General features: G+C 44.2%; 1 protein-coding gene across 6 annotated transcripts in view; it reads right to left on the bottom strand.

Annotated features, from left to right (window-relative positions):
- ASB7 (ankyrin repeat and SOCS box containing 7) overlaps positions 1-20,465 on the bottom strand; it is a 206,552-nt gene that overhangs the window by 150,113 nt on the left and 35,974 nt on the right. For 3 of the 6 annotated variants that reach the window (XM_085644536.1, XM_085644537.1, XM_085644540.1), the window contains one exon: positions 9,055-9,318. In XM_085644536.1, coding sequence (XP_085500662.1) covers positions 9,055-9,265 — 211 coding nt within the window. In that variant the 5' untranslated portion in view covers positions 9,266-9,318. Of the gene's footprint in view, positions 1-9,054; positions 9,322-20,465 lie in introns of all 6 variants that reach the window. The other 3 variants (XM_085644539.1, XM_085644538.1, XM_085644541.1) reach the window with 1 other exon arrangement.

Here is a 20,465-nt window from a genome sequence, read left to right as displayed (position 1 = left end):
CTATGACACCATTATCCTATTCAATCCAACAAACAGACTTGCATGTCTAGCACTCACATTAACAAGTACTTTCATATACTAACCCACCAATAATCCTTTTTGGGTTACGGATTAGCATGCTACTCGCCTAAAAGCACTTAAACGCCTCATCAGGGATAGTAAACGCTATATAAAAACAATTACAATTCATCTCGGTTAATCACAGTCATCTCAACTCTCTGAACCACTGGCTTAAATCACTTCCTTCATACTACCCTTGTGTTTCTGTCACAACTGAATTTTCCTCCAACAGTCATCTACCCTGCTCAAAACTCTGTAGCTCCCCAGGTCAACAATGACACACTTCCATCTTGTAATTTTAGTGAACGTAAAAAGACCTTTACAGTCCAGAGAACGAAGAAAAATGTTCAGTACTTTTACACCCACTGACCTGATTTCACCCTTTCCAGCCTACATATCTTGCAATCATAGCCCTTGAAGTGCAACTGTACCTCTGCAACCTCTCCATAAACTTTCTCAATAGGCCATACCATCTTCTCAAATGGCTTAATCCAACTTGGCAACATCTTCAAATGAGCTCATTATCCTTCATGGAGTGCCTCTGCATGTATGGTCCACTCCAGAGAACCCAATATCCTGCTGTCAGAGCTATATTTGACCTCTACTAAAGAAACCACATATTAACTCATATTGCTCTGCATTTGTTGCTAGTGATGTATGTAATATGATTTAAAACATCTGTCTCATCTCCAAGGGGCTTAAGTCACCTGGCATTGGGCTATTCATTCTGTGACTCAGAATGATAGAAACCATGCTACACTTTTTTCAGCCATTGTAGAGCTCCGTTGATGGCTCCTCAATAACATCTCCGTGCCACTGGCAATGCTCCCACCTGGCACATGCTTCCACCAGACATGGGTTCTCTCCCACACTGCCAATCTTAAGGAAAACGCCGTAGGCTAGTCTGATAGTCTATGTAGTACACAAGACCAGCCCAAATAGACCCTGTACAGTAATGTACACTATAGAAGTTGTCAGTAACTCACTCTGAAAAGGTCAATGTACAATTGTTTTTATCGTGCAATAGGCCTATGGTTTCCAACACCTCATCCAAGTGCTTGCCTCCATTTTCGATGCCAACTCTTTTGTCCCCTTGCAAGTCATATTTAGATTCTCGACAAGTTCAAGATAAAAAACGTAAATATGCTTTAAACACCATAGCTTGCCATAATTCTTTACTTTGATCTCAAATCGGCTGCACTGCATTGTCACTTATTAAGCACAACTCTCTTCTTCACACTTTGCTGAATGAAAATCTCAAGACTGGGCATTTTCTGTCTATTATGGATCTCGGATTGAGGGTTTGAGAAGGATGCTACCACTTGCCTGGATTTATCTTTACACAGAGATATGTCAGCAGCAGACTCTTGAGGAGGCTAAGGATCATTCTCGACTGCTCAGGTGCATTCCTGCACTATACATTTATGCAGTCCACATTTTTGGCAAAGGACACATTCTTTCACAGTGTCACTTTCGGAAAGGCAGGGGATATGAGTGCATTTGCCATATTTATTTTCCTTTACACACAAAGTGAGCTTCAAAAAGAGCAAAGGCATAGTAGAGTAGGATAAAAATAACCTAAAAAATAGGAGAATCCCCATTAAAGCACTGTGAAATCAGAAGTAAATCAAACCGGTCAGAAAGTGTCAACGTTAGGCAAAACCTGGCTGAAAATGATCCAGTTATAGTGAAAAATGGGCAAAGCTCAATGTTCAAGAATACGGACTCTGAAGAGTGAAAAAAGGAACTGACATTCAACTGCCAAAGCTTTGTGTTCACAAATAGCAGGGCCAGTCAGTGGTTGTAAGAGGACAGTGCAAATTGGACTGATGCTATGATTCTAATCTACCCACTTTTATATAAAAAAATAAATGAAATAAATCCTGTGTAAAATAATGGCTCTGGCAAACATTAAAGGTGTATGTCTCCACTTAGTAAGACAATTACCTACAAATCACCAGCACATGACCCTGCACTTTACAATTAGTCTTAAAAATCTTCACAAATAGATGTTAATGAACTTCCTTAAGTACCAATCAGAGAAAACCAAAGTGATTCTCAGATGAGCTTTCAAATTCAAATTAAACATGGACTGGCTATCTGAGCTCCACATCAACAACTTTACTACTACCCTGGTCAATGAAGTTAAATCACTGGGTATGCAGATTGGTACCCATCAGTCCATTAACTCACTTCAGCTGCTAAAGGGTAACAAGCCCCAAATTGTTAATCACTCATGCCTACCGAGGACTTCCACACTGCTAGCAGACTTTTGGTCTATTTTGGATGGACAATAGAAACTATTTCTCCCAGGTGTTACATCGTATCTTTAGCACCTATGAAGAACATTCTCCATTCAGCGGTCAGGCCGATTTTTAGAACCAGAAAGACTGACCACATATCAACCGTCTTCTGCTTTATTTATTTTGGAGCCAAACAGCCGTAAAACAGTCCACCACACCACCCCAAGCAAAAAACATTGAGATGTTTAGATTGCTGACACTTGATGCCAGAGTAAGAGACATTCCACTGTCCTTTGACATACAAGACACAAGTGTTTAATACTTATAATTGTCAGTGGCCTAGAAACACCAGCTAAATGATACAGGGTTTATTTGCTGGTCTACAGTAAATCTATCTCATTATCACAGAAATTGAGAAATTAACAAGAAGAGGGTCTGCACCGAGGTGCCATTTATTACACGGACACAACAGATAGGTAGTGAAGGTAGATTTACTACACTGGAAGGAAGGATGGGCTGAACCTCACGTAGGCAAGTGTGTATGCACCAAATCACAACCAAATGCAGTTTTAGGACTATTTATCCCACACACTACATATGTATTTTGTTGTCCCTGGAGTGTGGACTGGTGCCTATGATACAGTATTCGTTATAATAAAGGATAGGTCACTCCCTTCCCTGCAAGGGACAACAGCAATTAAGTTTGCACTTAATTGATGCCTGGCGAGACCAGCACACCAAGGTCTTATAATACTTCTTTTACTCATCTGTTCTTTAGATTCAAACACAGTTAAACATGTTCCTGCTAGATGCAGAGATAGGACACAATGTCAACGAAAACCAGGGCTGTGCAGAATGGGACCATAACCCGCTCCTGATGGTTGTTCAGTGTGGTAGAGCAGTTCTGGCAGTGTCAACCTGGGGGCTTTTAGTGGAGGCATTGGAGAATATCCCCTTCTGAGCCACAATAGGTGAACAAGTAAGCCACTACTGAAAAGAAATTGAGTAAGGGCATGGTTAAAGATACGGTCAATGAGTGGGAAACCTTTAAGGTGGCAAATCGTGGAATGTACATGAAGCCAATGAATGGTGTCAAGTTAACACTTGGACAGAAGCCTGCTCAGAAAGAGCGAGAATTATGTTGCCTGGAGCAACAAGTTACACTTTACCCAAGTAGAAGAAATGAGGTGTTAGAAGCATTTAGAGGCCAAAACGACTGAAGGGGGTTAACAATGGGATACATATGGCCGGACTACACAAGGACAGCAACACAGCAGAACGTTTCCTTGCCTAGCCAATTTGCTCAATACACTGCAATAGAGGGGCTATATTATACACACAATGAAATAAACCAATTGTTTGCTTCATATTTTACTTAACTATACATAGAGTATATAGTTAATTATCTACAGAGAGTATCTCTGGTATGTTTAACACAAGAATAGACAGATCTACTGGAGACCACAATGTCCTTCGGAAGAAATAGGGAACACAATTGACTGACTTGTCAGTCGTTGACAGTTTGCTCTACGAGTTCTACGCCACATACAAATCAAAAATAATACTTAAGTTACTACCAATGTATTCGATGGCCATTGAGAAGAGAATCCTGCCCATATTCAGTGGCATGAAATAGCAATATTGCCCAAACCAGGGGAAGACCCTTTGGATGTTCTGTCGTACACACCAACATCTATCTATACTAAACTCTGAATAAAAGATATTAGAAAAAGTAATAGACAGATAACCTTGCACCATCTATACATTGTGGGTTTAGTCCAGGTCGAAATACCACGTCAATTTGTGGTGCATTTTTCAGTGAACTCAACAAGACCCCAGAGGAAAAGGGCGGACCCTGCAGTTGCCTCTCTAGACACAGAGAAGGAATTCAACACACTGCTGTGGCAATATCAGTTTGTGGTACTATGAAGAGTGAAGATAAACCCATCTTTCTCAAGCTGGTTGATGGGGCAAGCTTTTATATTCCAGTCCCTTAACTAGATTGCAAATGATGAAGGTTGTATTACCCAGGTGGTTAATACAGAGAGGCACACGACAGTAGAGCACTCTATTTCCCCTAGTAATATAGCCTCTTGCAAAAATATTGTGTGCAAGGTTAGAACCCTTCAGGGGTTGGAGGCGGGGGGTGGGGGGGGAGCAGCTACGGGGTTACACTTTATGCAGACGATGCCCTCCTTTGTTTGCGTGAACTACTGAGCTGCCTAAATGAAATGGTGATTGTGATGGAAGAATTTGGTAGTATGCCAGGGCTATGGATTAACCGGAGTAATTCCTTGATACACCAAATGTCTGACCACGTCAGACTGAAAAGGCACCAGGCGTCACTACAAGGAGTCACATTCACGTTTAAATACATGCACAAATATACTAAACTGACAGTTAACAGCAGATAATCATAAAAATCATTACTGAGTATTAGACAATCCACGGGAGATAATATTGCCTCATCTCCTTTCATAGGAATCCCCTACAGAACAATATGGGTTGGCCAGAGGACAATTTCTACTATACAATGATCTTGTTAAAGCTATTAATAAAAGTGAAAGGAGGAACAGATCAAACCCCTTTGGTCTGAAATGCTATGACCCTAACCTATGGAAAATGATGTTACTATTCTGCACCCAACAAAGGTCCCAGTCTTGAACAGTGATGTATCGGCACTAGAGGAATAAAGGGAGATGGTAGGCAAAGACATTACTTTGACTGAGTAGGAACCGTAGATTCAGGGTTTTCCCAATCTCACTAGTTACATTAAGCCTACCTATCCCAAAAAAGAATAGTTAAATATATCACGGTACATCTGATGCCTGTGCAAGATTCAGGTAACACAAGCAGACTCCTCCCATAAGGTATGGAAATGCCATGTGGAGAGGCAATACTGGGCAGATATTTGGACACTAATAGCAGAGCTATCCTGCAAACAAACAGATCTCAATACCCTGGTGCGCTTGAATAATTATGAATATATATATATATATATATATATATATATATATATATGTTCATTCATTCAAATGGAGTCCACACCAGGAGATAGCACAAATAATTTTATTGTGCACCAAAAGTTAAGGACGTCGCGTTTCGGCATTCAGCCTTTTTCAAGTTACTTCACATCTCGGAAACCATGGGCATAGAAAACCTACCCCGCATCTTTCAAGGTTTCAGAATTTGGCAACAAATGAAATTATTGAAATTGTTCAAATTAAGAATAAGGCTTATTACAATTCAATATCAGTAATTTGCAGTCCATTATTGAAATCATCCAAATTGTGCTATTTTATGCCACTAAATAAACCGACATTCATTAGTAACGGTTGTTCTCGGCAGAACGATGCAATAAAGTTATTTTCAGGCAGCTGCGTCATGGGCATAGAAAACATACTCCACATTTTTCAATGTTTCTATTTGGCAATACATGTAATTCTTTAAACTAAAAATGAGGCTTACTACAAATTAATATCCATGATTTGCAATTCATTATTGAGTTTATCAGAATTCCGCTTTTCAATGCCGCTAAATAGTTGCCAATCAATAGTGACGTTTGTTCTCTGAATTGCGACGCAATAAAGTTTTCATTGTTGCATTCAAGCCACTGCGTATACCAAATACCTCATGCAAATTTTCATAGTGTCTTTCTATTAAATCATATATTTCGCCACAAGAAAACGCAATATCAGTCTTTGCAGCATCAAATACAGATGGAACAGTATCATCTTGGTACTGAAACGGATGCGTGGACCAATGATGCGCAGTGCTGGCCATGGAATAAAGTTTGAATTTGTTAACCAAAATAGAGAATTACAATCACATGATAAATATCTCGTCCTTTCTATGCAATCCATTGGTTATATACATGTTCCTCACGTGCCACGTGTATTTTATGCAATCGTAACAATATATCCAAGTTGAAGCTGCTTTAACTTTTCAATGACAAATGCCACATTATTCATTCATTGATATATGCTTACATTGTTATACCGGGCAGTCTTTGTTAGCATACATAATGACTAGCATAATTTTATAATCAATGCAGTCTTGATTATGTTGTGAAATGCTTGACTTACATCAGTCTAATCAGCGAAGTTATTCCTAGCCCCAGATTCCACATTAAGATCCTTACAGATCAGCTATCAGGAATAGACCTTTACATGGTGCAAAGTGAGTGGGACTACAGTGAGTAACTGTCCCCTAACACAAGTGGCACAGAGGCTTCCAGCCGAGTTGCGACCGTATCAAGGGGCACAAATGGTTAAAAATCCTCGTGCAGGAAAGTACTTATAAAACGAAAATTTAAATACTGCACCATGACGAAACTGAATTGAAAAGGACACTGAATAATCAAGATGGTGTATAATTGGTTGGAAAAACAGACATAATATAACGTGATCTAAGGAATACTATAACCCCTAAAGGAGCGCAGTGGAGCGCGAAACACGTGTTGGCATTGTTTTTTCTGACTACATAAGAAATTTATTTTTAAAACGACAAACGAAACGCGAAGACTTATTGTTGTATTAATGTTTATTGAACGGGTGTGTTAACATGTCAGTGTTGTTTGAAACATATACATATAAAATATATAGTTACGTTCTTAGCATGATATGTATATTTAGTAACCTGGCGATACGATTGCCAAGAGGAATACTGCAATAAAGTGGAAAGCCATAGAGGAATAGAAATACCAGAACATGGTAAAAATGGACCCAAAGTGCTATTAAGACCACACAGGAAGGGAAGCAGCAGATTAGCCAGTGTCGATTGGGATACCATCCTGTTAATATTAGCAAAGACCGAATAGCAGCCACCATGAATTAACTATTTTTCATCATGAACGCCACATTAAACACTTTACAATTCACACCTGAACAAGTAAATGGGACTGCAAATCCAATTACCAAAAGGAAAGGGGTTACCTAAAATAATGCGAGACCAGGCAGGCAACTTGTGATGCACAGCCTGTCACTATTGACAGATGACGGGCAGGGGGTATTTCAAGAGTATGCAAGACTAGACATCTGACACTACTATGCTTTTTCTCAGTGTTCTAAGTGGAGCAAAAACGAAAGGGGAAAACATTTTTTTTGTTTGTTACAACAAATAGCTACTCAAATGATATATAAACGGATTATAAAATTCACAATGAACCAAGAGGAAATCAGAAGAAGACAACATTGTCTTTTCGTTATGTAATATAGCATGCCCCTTGGATTGTGGTGAGGGATTATGGAAAAATTATAAGGGCTATCAATACAAAAATCTTAAAACGCATGGCTAATCTAACATCCGGCACAACAAATTCAGATCAAGCAAAGCAGCCACACACACACACACTCTTATTGAGCAAGACCTACCACCATGTGGATCTCTCTACCAGTGGAGCTAAAATGCAGAAAAATGTCTCCAAATCCACAAAATGTTAAAAACCGATCTATTTAAACTATTGGGTCTATTCTTTACCATTTTTGGTCATATACTTCCCTATATTACAGTTAGTCTACCCTCCTGTCTATCCTTCCAGCTCTGGCTAATCTGTTGAAACTTTTATTCCAGGTTAGCATCTATAAACCTTGCTACCTTTTTCTCATTCTCAAAACTGAGCCTACCCTTGAGTTGAAGACTGCTGTCCTTTATACCCTAATCAACCACAAATTGTTCCCTGTGTCCCAATTTCTTTTTGCCTTACATTCTCTCATCAACTGCACCACCTAGTCTTCTTTTCTTTCCTTGAGTCTACCTCCACTCGGTACAAGTCAATGCTACAAGTCCATGCCCTCTTTCTCCCACGCCCCCTTTGTCAGCCCTCTCTAGTTCCATTCTTCACTTGTCTTTCATGTAGCTATCCCATACTTTCCCCACTTAACCTTTTCTTTCCTCAAATCTATTGTTAGTTTGCCTCCTCTTAACTGCAACCTTATGCCTCACTTCTTTGGCATCTCCTGAACATTTTACTCAGACACTGTGCTTTCTACAGAGACCGTTCTTAAATAGTCATCTGTTATTTGACTTTGTATCACCAAGTTTATGTTCAAGTCCTCAATAAGGTGCTGGTGTGTCCCAGGTTGCTCTGATGTATGTCAAGTTGATAATTTTCTGACTGATATAAAATTGTCAAATATACAAAACTGGTTATCTTTTATAGAAAATGTTTATCTAGCCATATACATATTAAAATTGGAAACAGCAGTCTCCTAAGGTGTTCTGTAAACCGGCGAGGAGCTATTTGGCGTTTATGAATACCAGTGTACTGGACAACAGCTTCAAATACAGGTCGCAGAGGCAGCAAATATCATCAGGCTGTAAAATCTTTCTACAATGCGGACAATTTATACATAGGAGAGCAGACCGAGAACAAACTCAATTTGTGAGTAAGTTGTCTCTGAAAACAGGTCTCTGGACAAGTCAAATTAGGTTTAAAAAACACTGAAAAACAAGAAAAATTCAATGCTTAATGTCAGGAAGCAGTCATACTGAGGTATCTGCTCAGCAATACGTACACTGGGTCAAAGTAATGACCAGCAACTCGGGCCAACTGTACACTGGACCTCTAAAATCTCAATTGAACTTTTATCAGTTTCATGAAAAACATCTATTAAAAGATAGAAGTTTTCATGTAACATCCGTTTTGAAGGTTTCCATGCATCAACTTGCTGAGTGGCAAGCCCAAAACTAATTGTGAATATATGCAGGTCTACAATACAGAAAATCGCAAAACATGCTTTAGTGTGCTCACCTCCATGCTCCAGAAACACACGGACACAACGCTCTTTCCCCCGGGCAGCAGAGAAATGAAGCAGAGTCCAGCCATTAGCATCTCGTCCATTAGGAGAATATCCCTGCTCCAGCATCTTGCGCACCGTGTGGACATCGCCGGCTGCTACAGCCGCCTGAATCTGCAGCTCTTCCTGCAGCTCAGGATTCCTTCGGCAATGGTGATGTAACATTCTAACTACTTCTTGTCATCTACAGGCGACTCATGAGGCCATAACCATGTGCTCTGCTTGAAGGAGAGACCAACAAGAAACAATTAGTTTTTTACCAAAGTTTAGAGCAAAGCAAGGTCATGACTGTGTGGTATGCAGATATAATAATGTTAAATCAAAAAATGCAAAAGTGCATGTGTTCTGGCTGGAACCTCTGTTGGACTTCATACCTTGCAAATCTCCAAACCTATCATACCAAGGTGCATCGGTTTGTCTTATCAGAGACACAACCCAGATGTTCATTTGCAGTAAATTTATATGCATTCAAACGTGTCCAATCACATCTTCAAAAAAGACCTAAAGCTTTATTATCGCCATGTTTGTGGCAAAGACTAACAGATTTACATTTATCTCTGCAGGTACAATTTGGGAACATAACTTTATAACCACCATTCAGCCATATTCTCCAAAAGGACTTCACGTTCCTACGTGAATTCCAATACCCCAGCAACTGTGCACGTGAGAAGTATAAGACTCAAGCACACAGCCCTTGTCTGGAGGACAGTATGGCAGCGCAAAGGATAAAATAGACAAAACCTATAGAAAGCAATCACACTACCCAAATAAAGGCTCAAACATGTAGCACTGACTTCGGGAGACTTTAAATACGACCACACTAACAGCTAGAAGCCCAGTATACCTGAAAAATATTTTAACATTAAAGCTTCTGCCTACAGAACCGTTTATCTACAGGTGTATTAAAACCATCTACCGATGCTGGTGAACGGTCTGTAGGAGGATACAAAGTCATCATTCTCCAACTACATGCATAGAAACTGTCCCCAACTGTCCCCAAGAAGGACAAGCAACTATAGCCCTAAGTAGTGAGAGGACATAATGGGTTTCTGAATATGGCCATGCCAGCTTCTGCTTTAAGGAAAACACCATGAAAAAAATGCACACTTCTAAATGCCCAAGACCTGTGGGTGGGCTTGCTGTGCAGGAAAAAATGTTTTATGCCTGTCATTAGTCGAGCAAGCTGCTCTAATTTTTTAGTATTACTGTCTGCCTCCTCTTTTACTGCCAGAAATAAATTGTATCATTTAAGATTGCAGGCAAGATCTAATGGCCCAGTCAAACACATGTCCGTCTGTTTAGAGGTACACAGAATTGTAACTTGTGCAGCCAATTGCAAGGAGTTCGGTCATGTTTCCTTTATTTCGGTTCCAATGTAAGAAACATTAAAAAAAGAAAATAAAACAAAGTACAATAAAAAAATGGAAATTTATTTTGAAAGAATTATCCAAGTAATTCTGCTCTCTCGTTAGGGGCATAGATTTTTTTTCTTCATAACTTTATTGGCATTTCAAAGTTCAACACAGACATTTCTTGATCCGAAGCATCGGTAAGGGGATTCTCCCTCCCATTCCTCCTCTTAGTATCCAGTACATCAGCTTATAACCCATTGCAGTCATATTTACATTACATGTGAAGGACCGCTGTCATAGACACTTCCTCAGTGCATGACAATGAATAACAATAATCTTTTCCAGTAGCCCTCCCCTATCCCATCCCGTGTCAAATTCCCATTTTTCGCTACGTACTTGATTGAATTAATCAGTGATCCTCTGTCCCATCCCCAGCCTGCGAAGTCTGAGTCGTTCGTGTTGTGGATCCCACAGATCTGCTAGAATTGCGGTCCATGCTCTTAGGTCGTCCTCCAATTAGTCATATTTAAGGACAAATTTAATGCGCGCCGCTAGTGCATCGCCCACTCACACGTCCTTCATATCGGGGAAGGGGGGGGAGAGAGGGAGAGGGAGAGGGAGAGGGAGAGGGAGAGAGAGAGAGTGTGTCTGTGTGTCTGTGTGTGTCTGTGTGTGTCTGTGTGTGTCTGTGTCTGTGTCGTGTCTGTGTCTGTGTCGTGTCTGTGTCGTGTCTGTGTCTGTGTCTGTCTGTCGTTTTGCCATGTTTTCGCAATTCGTCTTTTTGCTAAAACTTGCCCAAACGTAAATTTCCTGCTCAACTTCTTTTTCTGGTGTGGGGGCATTCACTGTCCATATATCTCTGGGAATTACTCAACGGCTCCCTGTGAATTCAGTATCGACCCCCAGTATGACGTCAGAGTTGGGCAGGACCATGCCACATGTATACATTTAGAGGGTGGAATTCACCTGAGCGGTTTGGATAGATTCTGCTTCATGTGCATGGGGTAAGATAAGCCTGATGTATAAAATGATATTGAATAAGTTTGTAGCGCGCAATAGTACTTGCGGTACTGACTACATGGTGAATTTTCTGCCAATCTTTTATAGTGAGAGGATCCCCAATTATGCCTTCCCATTTTGCTTGTAATGGAAGTGCCCCCTCACCCCAGCTCATCATCTCAGAGTGCCCAATACTACTGTGAGACCAGCCGACGGCCCCGAGCCATATAAAGCATGGTTCGCAGCACATTAGTGCAGGGGTCTCATCCAGGAATGATGGCCAAAGCTCGCGATTCAGACTGGAGATCTTCCCGTATTGTAGAAAATGTCTCAATCCCAGTGAACAGGAGGTCTCTGCCTCTCTCTGGGTTATACATTGTTCACTCTCATATAAATCTCCCATCAGTTGGCAGCCCCCTCCTGCCACCTTCTTATTGACATGGAGTCTACTATTTGCCAGAAGGGCTTCAGCACCCACAGTGGCATATCCGGAACATAAGGCGCGTGTCGCATCACTCTGCTGACCACATGTTCCCATACTTCCGCAACAATCCTATAACATAGGGAAGGCCTGTGGGTCCCCTGGACCCAAGCGTCAAGAGCTCCGGCAAAGATCGACCCCTATATGTGCCCTTTCGGAGCTGTTTTTGCCAGTCTTCAATATCATCCAACCTGTGGACTGCGTGTTGCAAATGGGAGGCCATATAGTAGAGCTCCAGGCGGGGCACCTCTAAAATCCCCCGCCATCCCACGTCCTTTGCAACGTTTTTAGCCGAACAGGTTTTCGCTTGGAGCGCCATAGGAGGTCCACCATCAGTCCATCTAGTATTCGGAAGTACAGATTGGGGATTTTGTAAAGGGAATTCTGCAGGGCGTAGAGAAATCGTGGCAGAATAATAATCTTTGCAATAGCAATCTCCCCATAAGGGACAGGGAAGGTCCCGCCAGAACTTTATATAGACTCGTATACCCTCTATGACTGGCCCTATATTAAGGTTCAGATATGCTGAGGCCGTACTCCCGAGCTTGATACCTAGGCCCTTCAGCCGCCCAAGGGAATCCCACCTCGGGACCAATTTAGATTTCCTTTGATAATACAAAGCCCGGGACGGTCTCCAACCTGTGCAGGACATCGAGAAAAATGGGTATAGACCGCTTCGGTTTTGAGGCAGATACTAGTGTGTCATCCGCTTTTAGGGAGAACACATGGTGGGTCTCCCCAAGAAGTATTCCTCATGTTGCCATCTGTTTCCGCAGAGCTGTCGCCATAGGTACCATAGTGAAAATAAGTGGGGACAGAGGGCAGCCCTGATGGGTGCCACAAGCCAGTGGAAAGGAGTCAGAAACCAACCCTCCAGCTAGTACATGGGCAGCCAGAGCAGTATGGAGTAGTTGAGCCCATTTGTGGAAGTCGGGCCCATCCCAAACTGTCAGTCGCAAAACCAACTATATGTAGGACCAGTCTACAGAATCAAAGGCTTGCTGAATGTCGAGCAGTGCCAGGGCATAGTTGTCCTCCATGAGAGAGGGAGATTGCCGTACGTGCGCCAGTCATAGCAAATTATGAGAAGTACTACGTTTTGGTATAAACCCAGCCCGATCTATGTGTATCAGGCGGGACATGTAGGGGAGGAGACGAGCTGCGAAGATTCCACTCAGGATTTTTATATCCATATTCAGAAGTGAGATTGGCCTAAATGAAATGGACAGCAGGGGGTCTCTATAAGGTTCCAGGATCATAATCACCATGGCCTCCATCATGGAGACCAGTAGAGACTGGGTCTCCTATGATTCATTGGAGATCTCTAAGAGGTGCTCCACCAATTGGGGGGCGAACCTCTGATAATACTCCATCGGAAACCATCGCTCCCAGGGCTCTTCGCCGGCTTGAGGCGCCCAATGACCTCCAGGACTTCCTCCCGTGTGATCGGGGCTCCGAGGACCGCGGTCACCTCCGGGTCAAGCCGTGGCAATTCCAGAGACCAGAAAATTCTGAATAGCCTCATCAGATTGGATAATTGCAGCATCCAAGTATGGCACCGCCAAGGCTAACAGCACTGGGAAGAATGAGGGGCAGTAAGTGTTGGTGGCATATATATGGAAGATACACAGTTCCCGTCCGTCCAGGGTACCATGTAGGATGAAATACCTCCCATTGGGGTCAGTTATGTGGTGCAGATGTTGGAAGTGGACCCCGGGGGCCACCCATACGACGGCTCCCCGTGCAAACCGCAAAAAAGAGGTGTTGTCAAGTTGCCCTCTGCATCTCCTTCTCAAACTGGGCAGTGAGTCCCCCATACATGTGTCTCCATTAGGCATGCAATTGCTACACCATCGTCTACGTTTCTCACACTGCACTATCCCCAACATTCCATGTGATCAATTTTGTTACGGGGGGGGCCATGAGTCAAGATACTTTCCCTGTATCTTCTCTCCCTTACCCTCCCCCTCCAGCCATGGCTCTGCTCTCACCCAGCGAGACCTTTTCAGCAGTGCCATTCCTGCGATATGACACAGGGGCAATAGAAACAAAGCAAACCTTCCGACTTTGCTTTCTGTACAATCCCAACATCTCTCCTCCACTTGGGCAGCTATCACCATCGCATGCCTCTTCCAAGCACAGAGAGTAAATAATTGTGTATGCAGCCCAATAACCCTATCAAACTCAAGCATGTAGTACAGTAATTTGGAGACTGTGTGCTGTGCTAGTGGTTGACTAATCGGTGGGGGCGACCTCAAGACTTCTATCTTCTTGCACCAATATCAACCTCTGGAGGGGTGGGGTTGGAGGAGAATCCCCCCCTGCCCCAAGTAGTTTATATGGAGGAGATCTCCTGTGTTATCACTGTCAAAGCAGCGCCCTTCCACTTTAGGCACCACACACATCTCTGAATGTCCCTGGGAGTCCAGCCAGTTGCTCCATTTTTGATGAAGTCCAGCCAGTCGCTCACGTCTGCCGCAGAAACGAAGAATGTTGCCTTCCCTTTGTGTTTGGCTCGCAATTTAGCTGGGAAGAGGAGGATGTATTTGAACTTAAGGTCCCGCAGGCGTCTCTTAACTTCGAGGAATGTTTTCCGTTGGTCCAGAACTCGTTGCGTGTAGTCTGGGAATATTGAGAAGGGTCGGCCCTCAAAACACAGTGGCCCTTTTGTGCGGGTGGCCTGTAGGATAGCATCACGCCCTGTTGACTGAATAGTCGGGTGATAATGGCCCTAGGTGGTCCCCCCCCAGTTTTGATGGGGTGGGGGAGGAGCAGCGCCCTGTGGGCCCTTTCAATATTAAAGAAGTTGGATAGCCTTCTGGGGACAGGGACCTACATGATCCAGTCCTCTAAGAACAGCTCCACCAAGGGTCCCTCTACCTTTTCGGGGAAACCTACAAAGCATAAATTATTCCCACGTGACCATCCTTCAGAATCTTATACCTGGTCGTCAAGGTGCACCACCTTTTTTTGAAGCTCAAGAACGGTGTCTCAGAGAGCAAACCTCTGCTTCCACTGTGTGCTTAGTGGGAGTTACTCTCTCGGATACTTCATGGCGGTCGCATCGTAGAAAATTGACCTCGATGGCCACGTAATCGATTCTGTGCACTATACTCTCTCAGGTAGTTTGTATCACTGCCAGAACGTTCGCTAGTGAGGGGGCAGCCTCGGCCATCGCCAGGAATGATCTTCAGGGCTCTGAGTTGGCACCGCCTGGCCTCAGCGTGCCACTCCGCTTGCAGTAACAGGATCCTTTCAGTCACCCAGTCACTTGATCCACACTGGGTGACCAGGGGAGCAAGGGGGGCTCGCTCCTCCACTCCAGGGAGCTCCACTCAAGCAGTCAGCCACCCCATCCAGCCCCACTGTCTCTTCCCAGCCAGTCCCAGCTCTTCATCTTGTGGGGGAGGGGCAGAAGTTCAATACTTAAACAGGCACTGTGGTGGGATCTGGACCCGCGCAGAACCAGCCCGGTTCGGCGATCAGGGTGACACTCACCCTGGAGCTTCTCTTCTCAGCCCCTTACGAGACCTCCAAGGTGGTACCGCTGCCTCAACAGGCTACAGCCACCCCGGGGCTCTGTCTATACTCCGGGTAGTCGTCTCTGCCACCTAAGAGCCCCAAGGCGAGTCTCGCTGATCCCTGGGGGGTACTCAGTCGGTTCCAAGGGGAAACGCCTCTGGGTGTCACAGGATAATGACGAGTCAAAGTTTGTTGGCAGGAGCGCTGGCAGACACGTCTAGAAGGCCATCTTACTAGGCCACACCCCCTGGTTAGGGGCATAGATGAAGTCCACCATCAATGCAGCGTCCATGGTCTTTAATTTCGCAAATATGCATCTGCCATTTGGATCAGTTCAAGTATTGTGAATAGCGTACAACTCCGATTCCCTTTTGATTTGTCCCTGTTATCTTCGATTGCGTTGGTTGGTCTTTTTTGTCCTACCAGTGTTTCATCACAGCCTCAATGCATAGTCGTTCTGAAGTGATCTTTTCTGTGGAGTAATTTGTTGGCTGCAGGAAGTCAGGTAGAGGCGGCTTACGTGTCACCAGACGCTGAGTTGTTCATGTTAAAAGGTTCAAAAGAATACAGGAACAGGTCAGGGTTGACTGGATCTGTGAATTCCCTATAGGTGCCACTGATGGTAAGCAGCATTGTAGAGGATTCCAGGAGTCCATATCAAATCCCCAACTTTCGGAGCGAGTGCCTCTGTGCCAGAAATGTCTTATGACAGACCATGGTGTTATGAGTGAAGTCAGCAGTGATGTAGAGGGGTGCATGCGTGATCGATGAGTGCATTGGAATATCAAGAGTGGCACTAATGTGAGGTCGGTGAGCTTGGGTAAGAAGCATGCCAAGAAGCTGACCATGTCATCAGATTCAAACCCTGTGGGGACACCAATAAAGAGGGCATTAGTTTCTCCTACTATGTCCACTAGCAACTCCTTCAAGACCCACAGTTCTTGGCCTAGGTCAGGTTGGTTCTCGGGAGTTACAAGATTGTCATCCAATGCCTCAACTTTCCATTCAGATGCGTTTAAATGAGTTTTGAAAGCTCTCAGGTCCGTTTGCACGTATTTTATTTAACAGGACATGGATTTTGTGTCTTCATAGACTGAACAATGTATTTAATTGAGGCAAGTATCTTTATTTTTTTTGTGTTGCAATCCCTTATTAAAGATTCATAGAATATACATCTTGAAAAGTAACATCTGACACCAAAATGCCATATTCAATAATCAATAGTATTAAAGGAAACATAGATGGCTGGTAATTGCATCTTATAAACATGAAATGATATATATAACAAATAGGGGAAGGGGATGAGGAAAAGCTATCAGTCCGTAGGATGGGGAGCGCCAATATGTGATGGGCGGGCAGGATGGCCTTGTAGGCCCTGCTCAACAACGTATCATTCCTGTATTGGTGGGGTTAGCATCCACAAATGGGAGATTACATATCTTGAATGGAATGATCCCTTGAAGGTAAGAGCGTCCCTCCAAGTGTAATTGCGGGGGTATCCCAGTTTCAGCTGACTCCTGACTGGGTGTGGGGGAGGGCAGAGTATACCAAACTGGGTAAATGTGTAAATGGGTGTATGTTGCGTCGTAGCGATGGTGGTGATGCTGATGGGGTTGTAGATGCGTTTGTTCCTAAGTGTAAGAAGCCATTTGCACAGGTTATATGATAATGTGTGTCCATAGGGAGGGGATACCGTCGGTGGCCGAAGCTAGGGAAGAATGTCCCACTCCACTTTGTCCCCTAGTCCTCACGTGGGTATGTGTGGCTGCCGGAATAGATATAGGGTACAGAGGGGTGGGGCGAGGGTATGGGGAGGTGCTACCCTGCCCTCATGCATCATTAGAATCCACCATGAACCCCTGGGTATTAATGTGAACAGAGGGGCCATCGTCTGAGTCAGCGGAGCAGAATCCCCCCAGTACCACATTGTGGTTCCGGGGGGTGGAGGTAGGGGCAGGAGAGAGAGAGGGGGCCCGGAGGCGTAAGGGAAGAAGAAGAAAGGGGAGGGGCCTGGGATGGATGCGATCTCCTACTGGATTACGAAGGGAAGAGAGAAAGGGAATGACAGAAAAAAGGAAATGACAATAAATGACAGGACAGCCGGTGACATGTAGTATACAGGGAGGGTGGATATATAGGTAGGCTGTGTGTGTGTAGAACCCGTGGGAGGAGTGAGTTGGAGAAGATATGGGAAGGGGAATAGGTGGGAGCCTGCGTCTTTATGAGAGCACTGCTGGAGGTGGTGGGGTGGAGGGAAGGAGTGCCTTAGTGCATCAGGTTACATTATATGCTATGGCTTACGTGGCAGCTGTGGGTGGTGATGGAAGCATAGGCGTGGGATGGGTAAGAGGAGGGTCCCGATTCCCTTGCGTTGCGATTGTCCCCAGTTTTCTCCTCTGTGTGCAGGAAGGGTGCCCATGTCAATTAACCAATCAAACTTTATTCAGCTTTTGTGATAAAAGCCATACAAGTCAAAATTCATCACCAATATTCATGAAAATTACAAAGATCAAAAATACTACACCATACAGATAAAATGTACAATAAAATAGGTTAAGTAGTGTACGCAATGACTCTATATCCCGTTCTCCCCTGGTCATTATTCACATGTTGCTCTAAGCCTTACTGCCCCCTTTAAAAAGCTAAGAACATGCCATACAGTGCTCCCTGAGAGCATAATAAGAGGTAAAAGTGGGTCGCACTTGTTTAAAATTGGCTTTTTTTAAAGTAGGGATTAAAAAACTTCCTAGGCATCTCATACTTACGACAAAACATTAAGCAAAGAGAAGATGGAATAAATCAAGGCTGAATCTGGTTCATAAAAAAAATAACCTGTCATGGGAGCTGGGGAGACCTACGAGGTGAGGTTACGTGAAAGGGACTGTTTTCAAAAGAGTGTGTCTTCACACACTAGGCTTCCTTAACTCACATTCTTCCCTACTGTGAATCACCTTCCTCGCCCAATCTCTGCATAACTTGTCAGATTCCAAGGCATCAAGATGAGTCTCCTGCAGCAGTGCCACGTCAAGTAAGAGAGTATTTTTTTCCATTTGATATAATGCGTGAGGCCATCTCCGTTCCAGGTTATAGCACGTAGGGGGTGAGCGGCACTCATGATGTGAATTAGAATTGGGCAGGGAGTAATCGGGTCCTACTAACGTATATGAAGGACTCTTGCAATTAGAAGAGTGTGATTAAATGCAACAGGTGCAATACTCAGCCACAGGGGAATAACAGGGTGTGAGGTGTCAGGGGCGATAAATGGGGGTGGGGGGGAATAGGAGAGGTCTGAGAAGGGGACGAGAATCTACATGAATAAGAGAGAGAGAGGAGAAAACTCAAAAGTAGAAAAAGTATGTAGAGAAAAGATACGCAGGCGCTAAAAGGGAAAGGCGGCAGGAGGAAGGGGTGCAGATGTCGAGTATCTCCTGGCACTTAGCAGGTGATATAGGGAACGGTGGTACAATCAGGGCCTATGGTCAAGGAGTTATTGTCCCGGAGATGCGGTTAATGATCAGAATGAAACTAGTATGGGGGGGGTGGAGAGAGGAGAGGCCGGGTCGATGCGATGAGAGGCACAAGGTAACCAGACCGGAGAGGGTATGAGAGGAGAAGGGCGGGGAGAGAAATAAAACTTAAAGAGTAGCTACAAATTACTATGTAGCGTAGGGAACACTAGACTTCCTACCGGGGTGTAAACTCGCTGGTACACTGCTCCGAGATCATAGTCTACCAGGCGAACAGGGTGCTGCTCAGTGTGGGTCACGAAGATGAAGGAGTCAGGCAGGCTGAGGGGGTAATGTTGGCTTTGAGGGAAGGGCTCAGAGAGCAACACCTGTTAACATAGCGGAACTCAGTACAGTCATAGGGGAACAGTATCGGAGTCAAGGCCAGATTTGGGGAGAAAAGATGTAAGCGTACAACAGGTTAAGCACAGATGCTGGTGGCAGTTACCAAGAGAACGGTAAGAACTGTGGTAGCAGCATCGATAAACTACTTATACAACTCATACAAATTAACACTCAAATAGCCAATACAGTGTAAGTGATACTCAGCTGCCCGACGTCTGGCAGCCGTCTCTTTCAATGCAGATACACATTCGTTGGATTGTCGCTAGCCAGGGGGCCTCTTCTAGGTCCCCTCCTCCCTCAGCATCTGATGTGGGCTTCAGAAGGGAGCGGAATTTAGCCCTCTGTTGATCATGAATGAAGGCAATCACGGTTTGGAGGGCAGAAGCCTTGTCCTCATGGGTGTGGGTTGTCCTTTCATTTTCTCTTCCACGATTCCGTGATCTGCTGGTAATCCGCCATCTGATGTCCGATGCTTGGGGGAGGACGCGGTTATGTGAGTGATTAGGAGCGTCATGTTGGATGTCCATTTCTTGTGATCATATGGTGTCAAGGAACCAGCGTAGATCTTCTGGTCCATAGAAATGCTTGGAGTCACCATCTCTAGTAATGTGGAAGCGGGCAGGCTAAAAAAAAGACCATTTTGATGTTCATGTGGCGTAATCTACATCTCAGGGAGAGAAAGGCCTTGCAGCGATCGCTAGTCTCTCTGGAAAAATCTGCTGCCATCCGGATACTATGGCCTTCGTATGGGAGCGGCCCTTGGACACGCACCGCAGCCAATATCTGCCACATCTGCTCACAGCATAGGAAATAGGCAATGAGCGACGGGGTTTGGTATCTCTCAAAAACGCTCTGGCATTTGAACCCTCAATTGCCTCCATTTAGCCAAAAAAAGCAGATATTGTTCTTGATCACTGTCCTCAATAATGTCGAGGCGGCCCTCTACTACCATTAGCCTTAGGTCCAGTCCTTCCACTCGTGCGTGGAACTCCGCGATATCCGCTCTCAATTTCGCCTCGCCCGCTAGCAATTCCTTCTATCTGTCGGCGGAGATTTCCTTCAAGATGTCGTCCATGGTCTCGCCTGTTGCAGAGGTTGTTGGGGGGCATAGAGGAACTGTTCGTAGGGGGGGTGTCACCATTCATGGCCATGGTCTGTGG

Source organism: Triturus cristatus, chromosome 3_1 (genome assembly GCF_964204655.1).
Source record: "Triturus cristatus chromosome 3_1, aTriCri1.1, whole genome shotgun sequence".
NCBI lineage: Eukaryota > Metazoa > Chordata > Amphibia > Caudata > Salamandridae > Triturus > Triturus cristatus.
The sequence above is the reverse complement of the archived record's forward strand: the minus strand, read 5'-3'. Positions and strand labels throughout refer to the sequence as shown.